This window comes from Ceratotherium simum, chromosome 22, assembly GCF_057802395.1.
Source record: "Ceratotherium simum simum isolate JZ-2026a chromosome 22, ASM5780239v1, whole genome shotgun sequence".
Classification (NCBI taxonomy): Eukaryota; Metazoa; Chordata; class Mammalia; order Perissodactyla; family Rhinocerotidae; genus Ceratotherium; species Ceratotherium simum.
Genome location: NC_141921.1, coordinates 19,725,887 through 19,742,792, shown reverse-complemented (window position 1 = coordinate 19,742,792; position 16,906 = coordinate 19,725,887). Strand labels below are relative to the sequence as shown.

Below are 16,906 nucleotides of genomic sequence, written 5' to 3'. Positions count from 1 at the left end.
TTAAAAAGCTCCTTTGGGCCGGCCCCGTGGCTTGGTGGTTAAGTGAGCGCGCTCCACTGCTGGCGACCCGGGTTCGGATCCCGGGCTCGCACCGACGCGCTGCTTCTCTGGCCATGCTGAGGCCGCGTCCCACATACAGCAACTAGAAGGATGTGCAGCTATGACACACAACTATCTACTGGGGCTTTGGGGGGAAAAAATAAATAAATAAAATCTTTAAAAAAAAAAAAAAGCTCCTTTTATTGTAATCCATGTTTTTTTACATAGCAACTAAGGGAATCCATTGCTGAACACAAACCTCATATTGATAAGCTGCTAAAGATAGGCCCACAACTAAAGGAGTTAAACCCTGAAGAGGGGGAAATGGTGGAAGAAAAGTACCAGAAAGCAGAAAACCTGTATGCCCAAATAAAAGAAGAGGTGCGCCAGCGAGCGCTGGCTCTGGATGAGGCTGTTTCCCAGTCGGCTCAGGTATGTGTGTTGTCTTAAACTCATAAAACTTCAAGCTTAGACCTTTAGTCTAAGCAAGAGGTCTCTGTATTAGGTATGCTCTACTCAGGAATGTCTAGACCAGTGTGCTGATGATACGTTATCGATAGACTAGGAACCTTTGCCTATTTGCGTTTTCATTCCAAGGAGCATTGATAGTTACTGACCCTGTAAGGAAGATAAAATGCGTCTTGGCTGGTTTATATTGTCTGTTGATGGTTTCCTGGAACACTTTATATTGTGGTGGTCCTTTAGCAGGGATGATTTTGGATAAATTCATCTTGAAGCAGCAAATGCCTCAGGAAAAGTCAGATCCCTATTGGGCCTGTTACTTTCAAAATTTAGAAGACAGCACATTAGTTTTCTTCCTCAAGAGGCCACCAGCTAGCTCCTAGTTCAGAGCAAGATGCTTGAGTGGGGAGAAGTAAGAGCCAAAGAATAACAGAAACCACCAGCAGTGGAGTTTAAAGCATGTAACTACATACTTTTCAACTAATATATTACTATTAGTGGTACTTTTGTCATGTCTGGGTATTTTATTCCTATGTTTAGTCAGTATTCTTGGTTAATATTTGTACTTACTCAAGTTTTTCCCCCCACCTTCTGTCCCATCTCTCACTCACATTGTGGAATGTGTTACTTTGTGTTGTTGCTGCCTGCTCCTGTCTTCCCCACATCGTCACATTTCATTGTTGTGTTGACCGCGCCCACCATTACAGATTACAGAGGTAAGGTACCCACCCCCATTGGGCTTAGGGTTCTTATGAAGCTGAGAATTGAGAGGATTACCTATAAGGAAATTTCACTTAACTTTAGTGGAATAAATTTCATTAGTGCAGTTTATTATGCCAGTTTCATTTGGGGTGGAACCTAGAAGTGAGGGAGTGATGGGAAGAAAATCCCACCATGCTGTTTCCTGTGGGACACTTACAGTTGATAAGCCTTATTTTAATTAATGAATCCAGAGTTGGTTTTAGATAGCCTTTTTAGGGGCCAAACTTGTCTGTTTTGCTCCCTTTTCTCCCCTCTCTGCTTCAAGTTATAAATGAAAATTTTACAATTTTAGTCATATTATTCAAAGTATCAGAAAAGTGGAAAGGTAATTGTTCTTTTAGAATAAGGTTAGATTTGGCCTTCTTTGGTTACCTTTCATCATGCCAACATTTTCCTTTCTCACTATTACATATGGTGGGTTTTTAAATTGCATACCATGATACTTTTAAACTCCAAGTCATGTAGCATATTGAGTTCCCCATCCATTTACACAGTTGGTGGAGGGCATCTAACTTGTTGGTCTAATCTGTTGCATGCAGCTGTCCTCTGAGGTGTTAATACACTGACTCTCACCGGTTTCATAGTCTTGTCCCTCTCTCGTCACGTTAGTTGGAATAGGGGAAGTATTGTGGCAGCACTAATGATTTGAGTTGATTTCCGGTATATTACTTAATATCTTTTTGATTTTTGAAATAAACATGTGCTTGCTTTTTCTGATGGGCCAGTTCTGGTATACTATGCCCAAAACAGTTTCTTAGCCAAACCCAATACTTGACAGCCATCAGGCTGGGCTGAGCACAAGTTATCCTAAACAGTAGTAGATTTATACCTTGGCCATATTCCCAAACATTTACGCAGAAGTGTGATGAAGTATTGCTGTGATGGCTAATGATCCAATATTTGTTTAGTTCCATGATAAAATTGAGCCCATGTTGGAGACTCTGGAGAATCTTTCCTCTCGCTTGCGTATGCCACCACTGATCCCTGCTGAAGTAGACAAGATCAGAGAGTGCATCAGTGACAATAAGAGTGCCACCATGGAGCTAGAAAAACTGCAGCCTTCCTTTGAGGCCCTGAAGCGCCGTGGAGAAGAGCTCATTGGGCGATCTCAGGGAGCTGACAAAGATCTGGCTGCAAAAGGTGCTTGATGGATCTAATTATTTTTTAAAGAAAATCAATAGAATAAATTCTAGGCTGTGGTTACCCTAGGGTGGAGGTTGGTTACCCTCCAGATCCCACCAGATGTATTTCATTGAATGTAAAGGCAGTCCGCAAGTAATGAGTATTCCACAAAGTTGTTTGGAAGTCATTTAGAATTCAGAACACATATCCCCATTGAAACAAAGTTACAATTGGTTGTTAGATTCCCAGGCCAGGAAACAAATGCTTCTTTAACCCCTAATATGAGTAAACTGCAGTATCAATAGTGGGTATACATAACTACCTTTTATAACACTTTCCATGGGAAACACAGCAAGTTCAACACAGAACACTGGAAATCGAGTCTCATCTCAGCTCCTTTGTAAGTTAGGGGTTTTGTATCTTAGCGGTACCTTTATATCAGATGATAACTCATTTCCAGAGCACCTCTGTGATCTCTTTATGTGGGAGACCAACATAAGCAGAAAATGCAAATGTGGAAATAATAATAATAAAGATGAGGTGGAAAACTATCTTTTTAGAGCTTTTTTAAAGGATAATTTCAATGAAAATGTAAGAATTAGATATAATTTCTGATGAGGCTGATTTCAAGTACTTAGAGAAGTCCTATTCACTCTTCTTTACCTCCTCAGAAATCCAGGACAAATTGGATCAAATGGTATTCTTCTGGGAGGACATCAAAGCTCGGGCTGAAGAGCGAGAAATTAAATTCCTTGATGTCCTTGAACTAGCAGAGAAGTTCTGGTATGACATGGCAGCTCTCCTGACCACCATCAAAGACACCCAGGACATTGTCCATGACTTGGAAAGTCCTGGCATTGACCCATCCATCATCAAACAGCAGGTTGAAGCAGCCGAGGTAGGAAAACAACAAAACTCCTTCTTTTACATGTTTGTCCTAGAAAAGCACTTGCACAACCAAGTATGTTGTGTTAACTGCTTAGACAGTCTGAGTGCCTTGAAGTTTTTTTCCTTTAAATTTAATAGGACTTTTGTCCACTTGAAAAAAAATACCTGCTCTAGTTATAGTAAATTTCTTTTTTTTTTCCATTCAAGTTTTACCACTTACAGATTTATATAACGTCCACCAATTGTGATATAGAACACTTCCATCATGCAAAAGTAATTCTCCCTTCAATTTTAAACTTAATTCAAGTTAGCCAAATATGCTTAGAAAATCCAGTTTTTCCTTTCATTTCTGAATTTAGTCCTCACTACAGTGTACATTATTTTATTTCTCGAGTAAATTTCGTGAATGTAGAAACATAGAAGGCAGAAAAGAAAATAAATTCTGGACTCATCATCCAGAGATAATAATTATAACTTTGATATACCTTATTCTAGTCTTTTGGGGAGCCTCGTTTTTACCAAATACATTTCTCGCCTCATTTTGTCCATGTAGCACAAGCCAAGCCCATCTTGATATTACCTCTCTTACGTCTTAATTTTATTTCAGCCATTCTCCCCCTCCCCACCCCTGTCATTGCCAGTCCATGAACCACTTCTTAGGATCTGGCACAGAACTGATTTTATTCAAGATTGTATAGCCTAGCATTCGTAATATGCTAGTCTCTCAGCTCTTAAATTTGTGACTTGTACTATATTATTTTACCTTTGATGATATATTTCTCTGTAATAAACTTCTGGCTATAGATTATAATCTACTTGGAGGCAGGAAAGGATGAACTTTTGGTAAATTATTGAAGCTCATTGTACCTTTCCCAGACTGTTTTATATATATATAAATGAAAAATAACCAAAGTCTGAAGCTTCCCTATTTAGATAAGTGAGATACTAAGAACGTTGAAAGGCTTTTGTGAAATTGACAGTTCTGTTTAACGTCTGCTATTGATGGGGGTATAAATTACATTTGTAAAGTTTGGGAAGTTCTCTTCTGCTTTCTGTTTTGGCTTATGTTCTGTTCATTTACATGTAGACTATTAAGGAAGAGACAGATGGTCTGCATGAGGAATTGGAGTTTATTCGAATCCTTGGAGCAGATTTGATTTTTGCCTGTGGAGAAACTGAGAAGCCCGAAGTGAAGAAGAGCATTGATGAGGTGTGGAGAAATGGATGAGGAGTTCAGACGAAACATTAGTGGGCTCAGACTGAGGAGTGATATTAATTGAAGAATCTGACTGACTGTTTTTCCTCTAGATGAACAATGCCTGGGAGAACTTAAACAAAACGTGGAAAGAAAGGCTAGAAAAGCTTGAGGATGCCATGCAAGCTGCTGTGCAGTATCAAGACACTCTTCAGGTGAGAGGCCATGAGGTGACCACCACAGAAATAGGGCTTCCATGTTCTCTTTGTCATTTTCTGAATCCACTGTTAAGAGTGGATCACCCTTACAGGACTGCAATATTCTCAGACCTAAGACAGTGCTGTTTCTGTGTTTCTGGCCAGAGTTGCCCACTTCTCATGACAAAAGTACTGACATACTGAATTTCTCCTCTTCCTGCCATATTTGTCATCATTGTGTGCTCATCGTATTTATCCTCACGGTGGCTACCCGGTAAAGCTGGCTTTACTGTGAAAGTCATTGCTTGCTAGATATTCCAAACCCAGGTTGTCTTGAAGCACAGCTTGATGCAGTAACTTTAGGGCATCATGAGCTTGCTAGCTGGCCATGAGAAATATTAACTTATGTTCATATTTAGTTTTTCCAGTTTGTAGTTTATTTTGGACATTATCCCAATAATGTTGACTTCGTTCTTAAATCCCCATATTATTGGAATAAAGTACATTGTCTCTTACCTCTGCCCCTCCCCCAGCTAAAAACACAAATAGCACAAGGTATTTTAATTTATCTCTGCTTATATTAGCAGAAATAATGCTCATTCTCTCCCAGCTCATTATGTTTTTGTCTTTTGACTGTTTGTTTCTGTTTTTATTTTAGACTATGTTTGACTGGCTAGATAACACTGTGATTAAACTCTGCACCATGCCCCCTGTTGGCACTGACCTCAACACTGTTAAAGATCAGTTAAATGAAATGAAGGTTTGTACCTGGGAATGGCTTTTGGAGAAGAGTTGCTTCTTTTTAGTTTTTAAAGTCTTGGTTTGGTGTTAACATTAAGTATGTCTTTGGTAGGAGTTCAAAGTGGAAGTTTACCAACAGCAAATTGAGATGGAGAAGCTCAATCACCAGGGTGAACTGATGTTAAAGAAAGCTACTGATGAAACGGACAGAGACATTATCCGAGAACCATTGACGGAACTCAAACACCTCTGGGAGAACCTGGGAGAGAAAATTGCCCACAGACAGGTAAGACAAGTGATAGGTTACATCAGTTGACTACTAGCTACTGTTTTCTAATTTCCTAACAAACATTCCCTTTATGTTTTTCTGAGTAGCATAAGCTGGAAGGTGCTCTCTTGGCCCTTGGCCAGTTCCAGCATGCCTTAGAGGAACTAATGAGTTGGCTGACTCACACTGAAGAGTTGTTAGATGCTCAGAAACCAGTAAGTGGAGACCCAAAAGTCATTGAAGTTGAGCTTGCAAAGCACCATGTAAGTATTTTCATTTTTCTTCTCTAAACCTGTTGGTTTGAGATCATATATTGCCACCAGAAACCTTTTGATGTTGTGTGTACCTTAGAGAACGAGGCTTGATGATATCTCTAGGGATAAATTATGTTGTTCAACATTTTTTAGGTTCTAAAAAATGATGTTTTGGCCCATCAAGCCACAGTGGAAACAGTCAACAAAGCTGGTAATGAGCTTCTTGAATCTAGTGCTGGAGATGATGCCAGCAGCTTAAGGAGCCGTTTGGAAACTATGAACCAGTGCTGGGAGTCAGTGCTACAAAAAACAGAAGAGAGGGAGCAGCAGCTTCAGTCGACACTGCAGCAGGTACGTGCATAGTCCAAGTTAGGTAGGTGGAGCTGTGTACATAACATTCGGAAGAAAGCCTAAGTCAGCGAAGGGAAAGCAATTTGGGGTAAAAACCCCCTATGTCTTGAGAGGAAGGTCGATTCTGTGCTGGAACTTGTCTGGAAAGAACAGCTTTAGATTGGGTGGTTCTTTTTGGATTAGTTTGTAGCCCAGTTCATTGTTAAAGTTAGTAGATCTTTGCTATAATAAACCTGTTCACAGTTTTAGTCATTTCTTCCATCAAGTCAAATCCCTCCATATCCATATTCAGCAGTACCTTAGTCAATTAATTCATCAGGTTATGTCAGACATCTATAATATGTTATAGTGAGCTAGGAAGGATTCTGCTAGATTCTAAAAATAAATAACTATATTGGCCCCATGCTAATCCAGCAACAGAACAACTGCCTGAGAGCAGCCCAGAATTCCTCCCTCAAGATAGATTCCTCATATGGTCATTTAGAAAGTTTACTTTTGAAGCTACAATTGACTACTGACCTTGCTGATATGTCTTTTCTCAAAAGGCCCAGGGTTTCCACAGTGAAATTGAAGATTTCCTCTTGGAACTGACTAGAATGGAGACCCAACTTTCTGCATCTAAGCCCACAGGAGGACTTCCTGAAACTGCTAGGGAACAGCTTGATACACATATGGTAATAGAGATTTCTTGAAGTCGAGCATAAGAACCCCATATTCAGTAGCTCCTTTCTGAATTCACAGAGATTTATGTATCTGGGAGTCTACAAAGTAGTGAATTTTTATTGACAATATAGTACAGCATTGGGGATTGCTGCTTATATATGGGCTTTTAATCCCTTACGTAGGCAAGAGTAGTGACAGGGAAGAGTTGGCTGGAAATACATTGGTGAGCTGGTAAATTTTGAGTTTATCAGTTCTGCTTGGCACTAGAATATTGATTAGAAGGTGAGAGCATCAAGAAGACAAATACATAACACAGATGTGGTTGTATTTAAGAAAAAGACTACTTAGAGGAGATTTAGAGAAATCCAATAGGTACTGACAGTATTTCAGAAAAGTGTGCCGAGAACAAAAGGCAACATTATTTCTAGGCAAATCTTTCAGGAAAAGGAAAATAAATTATTAGCATCTATTTTTATGGTCTCTAATCCTCACTAAAACAAATTCTATTTACTTGGTGGCAAAATTATTTTAATATTAAGGAAGAATGATGGGTTTCATTCCCTAATAGTTCAGCAGTTGAACTGAATCCAAAAGAAAGGGTTTTTATCAAGGTGTGACACTTTCCTGGACTGTGCTGGTAAATCTATGTGTGAGGGGATCTTCCGGGGAATTGGTGTTATTGATATCTTCCCTACCTTTTCTTGTAGGAACTCTATTCCCAGCTCAAAGCCAAGGAAGAGACTTATAATCAACTGCTTGACAAGGGCAGGCTCATGCTTCTAAGCCGTGATGATTCTGGGTCTGGCTCGAAGACAGAACAGAGTGTAGCACTCTTAGAACAGAAGTGGCATGTGGTCAGCAGTAAGATGGAGGAAAGAAAGGTATCACCACAAAATACAGTGTGTTATTACTGTGTTTGAGTAGTGTGCTTGGTGACTGCATGTAATTACCATCTAGTTTCTATGAAAATTTTTCGAAGACCAGTATGTTGTACCTGAAGTTGCAGAGCTGATATCCTCACAATTGCCCTCATGCTAATCAAGCTATCTTTTCTGCTGTTAAATTTCTATTTTCCATCCATGTCAAGTTGCATTGATGGTACTAGTTTCTGCCAATATTTGCTTTTATTATTCATTCCTTTTCTGCATCTGCCAGTTAAGACATTACTGCCTGTTGCTGCTCAGTGATGGACTGTATATCCCATATTAATCATTGATTTGTGTTCCTACTTAAAAAAGGTTATGTTGGAGTTGGTGACTTGAGATTGGGAGAGTGGGGACAGAGCATTCAGGGGGTATAATTAATAATTCCCCATAAGGAATTCAGATTCTAGTCTAAGTGCAGTGTTCCAAGAATTTCACTAAAAATAAAGAGAGAAGTAAATTATATGTAAGTAAGTTGCCTCTCTTCCTCAAAAATCAAATTCTCTTCAAAAGAAGAAAAAAAGTGATCAGGGATCAAGGCTCCAAAACATTGTTTTTTATGAATACCAAGTTTCAGATTATCACTGTGCACAGAGTTTCTGTGCTGGGCAGATCAAATGTAAAATAATGTTCAAATCTGTTGACCACATCCGTTTCAACAAATAGTTATTAACATGTATGTACCAGGCACTGTGCTAGGTATATGGTGGAAGCAATAAAGGCATGGAGCCTATCATCATGAAATGTAATGGGCAGAATGACATAAAACAAATATGCACACATATAAATGAACATTTTGATAGAAGCATTAATTTCCTAGAATTCTTCTAGTGTAGGATCTGGTAATTTTGTTATATGAAGAATGGCCAGTGGACCTGATGTAACGCTATGTTCTAATTCTTGGACAGGCTGTCGTCTGTAATTCCTGCAGAATGCGGAACTAAGACTAATTAAAGAAACCAGGGCTGATTCTGGCTCATAATCAAGAAGTTTCTAGTCAGTTTTCCAAACAGTGGGAAGACTCAAGATATAGTTACCCATCATTGGTGGAACTGGTCAAGCAAAGGCCAGATATCAAAGATAGTTATTTCTGATTTTGTGAGAACATTACATTTCAGGATCACTAAAATCATTTATTAAATGCTATATTAAAGAATACGTAAATGAAACTATGTAGAAAGAGTTCCTGCCATCTAGGAACTTGGAATGTATTTATTTCTAAGCATTTCTAGGATAGATTTGAAGTAGATTTCATTTTTCCACTTGATTTGTTTAGATTGAATCTTTACATTTTAGTAACATTCATTATATTGTTGTTGTTGTTTTTTAGGGTACAAAAGTAACCTGAAAACACAAAGAGGAAAATAAAAATCATATAGCCCAATGAACAATAATTAACATTTTTAGTACATCTTGGGTTTCTTTCTGTGAATATTTTGGATGTATTTATTTTTAACAACCTGTCATTATTCTACTTTGCCTGCCTGGTAGGCCAGGGACAAAGGCCATCACCCAGGTGTTGGGAGTAGAGGTCTCTGAAGATGGAGCTCGTAGACTATGTAGAATTGGAGTGTACTCTTGGAGAGTAGCACATGCCCAGAATGAGCCTCTGTTTTTGCCATTCTAATTTAGATCAAAGTGTCTAAAAATTTATATCTAGTGTTGTCAGATTTTTGCTTAGAATATCATGGCTGCTTTTATTCCCTTTTCTGCTTATAGCATAAAAATAAGTTTCAGGGGCCAGCCTGGTGGCATAGTGGTTAAGTTTGTGCACTCTGCTTTGGCGGCCCGGGGTTCATGGGTTTGGATCCCGAGTGCAGACCTACACACTGCTCATCAAGCCATGCTGTGGCGGCATCCCACATACAAAATAGAGGAAGATTGGCACAGATGTTGGCTCAGGGCCAATCTTCCCCCCCCAAAAAAAGTTTCAGGTTCAGACATTTTTAGGTGCCATATTTTCTGAAAACATATTTAAACAGAGAACACTGCAGTGAGCATCATCTTTACAGTAAAGTGCTTTTCACGTGGTTGTTTTTATACCCCAAAAAGTACATTAAAGGAAACTGAGACTTCCCAAAGCAGGTTGCAGATCCTGCAGCTGTCACCACTAAAGGGTCTGTTTACTTACATTTGCTAAATAGTTTTATTCCTGTTCTTTAATGTCCCAGGAAGTGGAGAATGGCAGAAAAGGCAACTTAGCTGTAAATTGTGCTCTTTCCCTTTCCATGTGCAGTTGTTTCAGTTTCAGACACTAACATTAAAATGTCCCCTTCTTTGCAAACAAGGCATGTTTGGAGGTTGATTAAATGAGGCTTCCTTTTTGGAAGTCGTTTCATTTGGTTTACAATTAACGCCTTTGTCCTTGAAGCTATAATTCCTGAATTTGTCATTTTTCTTTCTGTGTGTGTGTTTTAATTAAAATTCAGTCAAAGCTGGAAGAGGCCCTCAACCTGGCAACAGAGTTCCAGAATTCCCTGCAAGAATTTATCAACTGGCTCACTCTAGCAGAGCAGAGTTTAAACATCGTGTCTCCTCCTAGCCTGATTCTAAACACTGTCCTTTCCCAGATAGAGGAACACAAGGTAACTATGACATTGTGATATTGCCTTCCTTCCAAAAGTACTAGTTGAAAGAAATATTCCTCTATCTTATCTCCAGTCTAAAAAGAGCAATATTTTTCCCTCAGGTGTTTGCTAATGAAGTAAATGCTCATCGAGACCAGATCATTGAGCTGGATCAAACTGGGAATCAGCTGAAGTTCCTTAGCCAGAAACAGGATGTTGTTCTGATCAAGAATTTGTTGGTTAGTGTCCAGTCTCGATGGGAGAAGGTTGTCCAGCGATCTATTGAAAGAGGGCGATCACTGGATGATGCCAGGAAGCGGGCAAAACAAGTAAGTTGTAAAAGAAAGATACTAATTCTTTGAACAACCTTGGGCTGCAGGTGTTGAGTCTCTGGATTGGTTTACATAACAGTGTTGTATAGTGTGCACATTCATTCGTGTTATAACTTGTTTCTCGTGTATTTTTAGTTCCATGAAGCTTGGAAAAAACTGGTTGACTGGTTAGAAGATGCAGAGAGTCACCTGGACTCAGAACTGGAGATATCCAATGACCCAGACAAAATTAAACTTCAGCTCTCTAAGCATAAGGTAAAGCAGCTCGTTGTTCTTAGGTCTTAGCTTGGTATTCACTGAAGATCGTAGCTTGCTAAAAATATAAGTCAGAACTAGTCAAAAGTAAATAAATCAGTTAATGTTAAAAAGTCAAGATGATGAAGCTAGCATTCCATTTTATATCCAGACAGTGTCTAACCATGACAGTTGTTCATTTAAATAACAGTTCTAACAAAGTTGTGGAGGGAGTAACCAGTTAAAACTGTAGACTTTTAGAAATTGTCAAACATTGCTGTAAGTGGCATAAACAAAAACTTATAAATTTCTTAAGGATAAGCTATTGTTAATTTTAGTTCAAGAAGTAATGATGTTCATACTGTATCTGGTTACCAACCTGAAAACTCAAAAATTTTTTTGTTCCAAATCAAGATGTCATCTGACTTTGAGCTTGTTTTTTTCTTTTCTTTTTTGGAAACAGGAGTTTCAGAAAACGCTTGGTGGCAAACAGCCTGTGTATGATACCACAATTAGAACTGGCAGAGCACTGAAAGAAAAGACTTTGCTTCCTGATGACACTCAGAAACTTGACAACTTACTGGGAGAAGTGAGAGACAAATGGGATACTGTTTGTGGAAAGTCTGTGGAGAGGTGAGCATGAATGTCCCCTTTATGGGTCTGTGTGTTGTCCCAAAAGTAACTAAGAGACTGTTACTGGATTCCACAAAATGGTAATAAAGCTAATAAAGCCATCAGTAAAGAGGTTTGTAGCATCTCAATATCTCCAGTTAGTTCAATGAGAGTTAGGAAGTAATTTTAATAAAATGAGTTAAAATTCTGTCATTTTAAACTTAAACCTTACTGTATTAGAGAGGCCCATAAAATCAAGCCAACAGTAAAAATCAGTAACTCCAAGTATTTGTAAATCACCAATGTGTAATACCAGCAGCTATCTCACCAAGTGCTCTCACTGTGTGTCAGAGGCTGTGCAAAGCCTCTACATGTATTACCTCATTTAGCCATCTTGATACCTGACCTGTGCTGAGCAACTACTGCTACGTATGTGCCAAACAGTGCTTACTAATCATTAATCATAACAGCCACTGAAGGTGAGACTGTTATTCCCCTTTACAGATGAGGAAATAATCACAGAGAGGTTTGTTAACTCTCCCAAGGTCACTCAGCTACTGAGCAGCATAGCTGGGTTTTGAAACTAGACAGTTCGATTCTAAGAGCTGTACTTTTATCCACTTGTACCTACTATGCTATGCTAAATATTACACTATCTCTGTATTATTTGTGCTCCAGTTTTTTAGATGAGGTGACTGAGTTTCAAAATGGTGAAGAGACAGCCCAGGGTTACACAGCTGTGGAGAGCTAGGAGTTGAACTCCTGACTCCAGACCATTACCACAACCATCATCCTCTACGGAGTGGTATAAAGTAACGAACACAGACCTTGGGTCGTTAGGGTGTGACTATGTGCATAGCCATTGGACTCTCAGGTGCCAGAATGGCATCTGTACCAGTCTGTTGCACTATGCTTAATCCATTCTATAGATGGATTAAGAGTGGTTTCATTAAAAATGCCTAGATATCTCTCTTAATCACTTTTTACTGTGTTTTTAACCATTCTAATATGGTGGTCCCTTTCAGTAGTCAGAATTGTGGGCCATTCATAAATGAATCCCTAAAATGGTTTGTGTGCTTTTCTCAGGCAGCACAAGTTGGAGGAGGCCCTGCTGTTTTCAGGCCAGTTCATGGACGCTTTGCAGGCCTTGGTCGACTGGCTGTACAAGGTGGAGCCACAGCTGGCCGAAGACCAGCCGGTGCATGGGGACCTCGACCTCGTCATGAACCTCATGGATGCCCATAAGGTGAGGGGCAAGATCTGGGCTGCATGGAGGGCAAAGCCTTGGATCCTCCACCTATGTGTGCCTTCTGCTCATGCTGACCTTCTAGCGGAAAAAGGAAATCTGAAAGAAAGAGCCTTTTTCTCTGCTTGTCAGAGAGGCTGCTCCTTGCTCTGTGTTTAAACAAACTGTTCCGGGCCGGCCCCGTGGCTTAGCGGTTAAGTGCGCGCGCTCCGCTACTGGTGGCCCGGGTTCGGATCCCGGGCGTGCACCGACGCACCGCTTCTCCGGCCGTGCTGAGGCCGCATCCCACATACAGCAACTAGAAGCACATGCAACTATGACGTACAACTATCTACTGGGGCTTTGGGGGGGAAAAAAAAAGGAGGAGGATTGGCAATAGATGTTAGCTCAGAGCCGGTCTTCCTCAGCAAAAAGAGGAGGATTAGCACGGATGTTAGCTCAGGGCTGATCTTCCTCACAAAAAAAAAAAATAAAAAAAAAAACAAACTGTTCCCCGGATTCTGCATCAGTCACAAAGAATTTACCAAAATTGGTTTGATTGAGATTTGGCAGTGTATAAGCTTCACTTTGAGGTTCCACCCTACTTCCTGTTTGTTATCTGTCAGTTGAGTCACAAAATGAATTTAAATTCAGGAGACCCTCAAAATATTCATTTCCACTGATTCCTAAAATGAAAATGAGTGCTTTTTTAACTACTTCTGAACCTAACAAGCCGAACACCATGCGTAACCTACACCTGTCACCTTGAGCTACATAATGTCCTCCTGCTTCAGCACAAAGCATCAACTTTACCTTGAAATTACATCAAATTCTTATTATGTGCATGGCAGTTGTGTTCCTATTTAACTCCCACAATTCTGGAGATATTAGTATAACATTATTCTCGTTTTACAGATTATGAAACTGGAACTCCATTTAAGCAACTTATCCCAAGTCACACCACTCGCATTTAGAGCCACATCTTGTGTTTGTCCTTTCTTACACTTCGTCATGCCTCCTTCTGTGCGTAAAAGACACATGACAAGAACCTACTAAGGAAAATTGAACTAAATGATTACTTTCTGTGTGGTTTTGTCTCTTGGAGTCAAAACATTTCTAAAACAAACAAATTCTCCTGTTTTCTTTTCTAGGTTTTCCAAAAGGAACTGGGAAAGCGAACGGGAACCGTTCAGGTCCTAAAGCGGTCAGGCCGAGAGCTGATTGAGAATAGTCGGGATGACACCACTTGGGTGAAAGGGCAGCTCCAGGAACTGAGCACTCGCTGGGACACTGTGTGTAAACTCTCCGTTTCCAAACAGAGCCGACTTGAGCAGGCCTTAAAACAGGTCAGAGACGTTTGCTGGGACAACCCTAGGGGTGGATCTGAGCAGATTCATTCTGGTTGCTTTAGCAGGGTCAGTTCTAGCCAGTCTCAAAATGACCATCAAGTCAAAAGTTGATATTGTAAATGTTCTGCAAGATTTTAATGCTCATCTGTGTTAGAGAAATAATGAATTCCGTTGGTTTTCAAAGATCTACAGATGAAAGATGATCTTTGTGGGGCTCTGAGAGGACCATCAATTGCCTGTGATGCACTAACGAGTTCGGGCCAGACCGTTTCCCTGGCACACCCCAGTGTCCAGGACCTTGGCTGCAGAGAGCCAAGGTTCAGTCTTTTGTGCTTGGTAATTTCAGGCAGAAGAATTTCGGGACACAGTCCACATGCTGTTGGAGTGGCTTTCTGAAGCAGAACAAACACTTCGCTTTCGGGGAGCACTACCCGATGACACAGAGGCCCTGCAGTCTCTCATCGACACCCATAAGGTAATCCAGCCCCAGGGTGCAGTGACCCACGCTGCCTACCACGGTGAGGGCTGCCCCACCACAAAAGGAAAGCAGCTTTTGCTTGGACACATCAGACCTTATGTGAAAAGGAGCTAAACCAGAATGGGCCCAACTTACTGGTTTAGCCGGAATGAGAGGGAAATAACTGATGGTTTGTGACACTTAAAGATCATTCATTCATTCATTCGTTTTTATAAAAGTAATACATGTTGGTTGTAAACAAGTCAAACAGCATAGTATTATATAAAAAAACATGGACGACTCCACCTTCTTTACTCCTCACCTGCACACGCCTTTCTTTGACTTTCCTTATTTACCAGCTTCAGGCCCTGATCTGCTCCCCCAGAACCACTTACCAAGCTGCAGAATATAATGTAGTATTTGGGTCCTCAGTGTCTGTCCTAACGAGGTGGGAAATGTTTCCTTTTTTAATTTTTGTGTTACCCACTGGGAGATTTTAATCTTAGTTTTGTCATTCTGTTGTAGGTATTTTTTAAATATTCTTATGTTTTATAGCTGTCATTATATTTATCCAAGACAATACCATTTACACTTACGGAAATGAATAAAAACAGGAATTTATAAAAAGAGGAAGAAACTAATTCAGAACAGGAAAAGGGGCGTGCCCAGCCTGGAAAAAGCGGGCATACCTCTGTGTCCCTAGTCCTGGTCATCTATAGCAGAGAAAGTCATTCTTGTGTAAACCTTTCACTTTCCCACGTCTTTTAGAACTGGAAAGAAAATGCCAGACATGCCCGAATACAGGCTTTTAGACATCTGTGTCAACAAATGCAGTCAAAAAATGCACTGAAATTCTTTCCCCTCTCAGTGTAAACTAACAGTGCTGCTAGAGTAGATTCTTAAGTTTTTGGTTTGAAATCTTTTTTGTTTAGGAATTCATGAAGAAAGTGGAAGAAAAGCGAGTGGATGTTAACACAGCAGTAGCAATGGGAGAAGTCATCTTGGCTGTCTGCCATCCTGATTGCATCACTACCATCAAACACTGGATCACTATCATCCGAGCTCGCTTTGAGGAGGTGAGCTCCTAGTTTCCAAGGAAGACTACATGTGCCCAGTAAAATGGGTTTATAGGGCCAGCCCAGTGGCATAGCCGGTTAAGTGCGTGCGCTCCACTGCAGTGGCCCGGGGTTCGGATCCCAGATGCGCACCAGTGCACCGCTTGTCAGGCCATGCTGTGGCGGTGTCCCATATAAAGTGGAGGAAGATGGGCACGGATGTTAGCCCAGGGCCAGTCTTCCTCAACAAAAAAAGGAGGAGGATTGGTGACAGATGTTAGCTTAGGGCTAGCCATCCTCACAAAAAATAAAAATTCTTTAAAAAAAAAAAATGGGTTTATAGCAATAAAATACTATGGCACTTTCTTTCTTTTTTTATTTTTTTCCAGATAAGGAATCTTTCACTGTGAATATCTCAAAAAGAATTAAGTTAGCGTTTTGGTAATGACTCTTTTCTTGATAATGTGCAGAAATCTGGAAGAATAGTGCTGGTGTAGTGATGTGTTAATTGATGACTTCCAATGGACATGTTGTGTATTCTTCCCTCCTTCCTGAGAAGTTCTGTGTTCAATAGAACATACTAGAATTTGCTTTCAGTAGAGCTGATTTCTTATTCCAGCTCTGTCACTGGAGTAAGAGTGATGCCTCTTGACTGCTTAGGTGGTCTTTCCCATAGAAAACCATTGTTAGGATCAGATGAAAAAAGGATGCTGAAAATAAGGGAATGCGCTTGACTGAAAGAGCCGATGGTTTCTCTCTCCTCCCCCAGGTCTTGACATGGGCTAAGCAGCACCAGCAGCGTCTTGAAACGGCCCTGTCAGAACTGGTGGCTAATGCTGAGCTCTTGGAAGAACTTCTGGCATGGATCCAGTGGGCTGAGACCACCCTCATTCAACGGGATCAGGAGCCAATCCCTCAGAATATTGACCGAGTTAAAGCCCTCATTGCTGAGCATCAGGTACCTTCACCACATTGTGTGGGTCATTGGTGTTTCCTGCGTTGCTCGTGGAGCCTATTTCCTTTTGTTTTTTAATTGATGCTTAACATATTCGGACAGACTTAGTAGCTTAAAACAACACACACCTCTTCTCTCACAGTTTCCATGGGGTGGGAGTCTGGGCATGAGTTAGGTGGGCCTTCTTCTTAGGGTCTTAACAGGGTGAAATCAAAGTGTCAGCCAGCACTAGCGCTGTAGTTCTCATCCAGCCTC

General features: G+C 40.4%; 1 protein-coding gene across 15 annotated transcripts in view; it reads left to right on the top strand.

The window, feature by feature from the left end:
• MACF1 (microtubule actin crosslinking factor 1) overlaps positions 1–16,906 on the top strand; it is a 330,651-nt gene that overhangs the window by 287,486 nt on the left and 26,259 nt on the right. For all 15 annotated transcript variants that reach the window (XM_087446236.1, XM_087446232.1, XM_087446235.1 and 12 more), the window contains 20 exons: positions 268–471; positions 2,172–2,403; positions 3,057–3,283; positions 4,361–4,483; positions 4,582–4,683; positions 5,324–5,425; positions 5,519–5,692; positions 5,782–5,937; positions 6,082–6,279; positions 6,825–6,953; positions 7,650–7,823; positions 10,295–10,450; positions 10,555–10,761; positions 10,900–11,019; positions 11,462–11,631; positions 12,697–12,856; positions 13,987–14,181; positions 14,531–14,659; positions 15,574–15,717; positions 16,466–16,654. In XM_087446236.1, the coding sequence (XP_087302362.1) occupies positions 268–471; positions 2,172–2,403; positions 3,057–3,283; positions 4,361–4,483; positions 4,582–4,683; positions 5,324–5,425; positions 5,519–5,692; positions 5,782–5,937; positions 6,082–6,279; positions 6,825–6,953; positions 7,650–7,823; positions 10,295–10,450; positions 10,555–10,761; positions 10,900–11,019; positions 11,462–11,631; positions 12,697–12,856; positions 13,987–14,181; positions 14,531–14,659; positions 15,574–15,717; positions 16,466–16,654 (3,291 nt within the window). The remainder of the gene's footprint in view (positions 1–267; positions 472–2,171; positions 2,404–3,056; positions 3,284–4,360; positions 4,484–4,581; positions 4,684–5,323; positions 5,426–5,518; positions 5,693–5,781; positions 5,938–6,081; positions 6,280–6,824; positions 6,954–7,649; positions 7,824–10,294; positions 10,451–10,554; positions 10,762–10,899; positions 11,020–11,461; positions 11,632–12,696; positions 12,857–13,986; positions 14,182–14,530; positions 14,660–15,573; positions 15,718–16,465; positions 16,655–16,906) is intronic.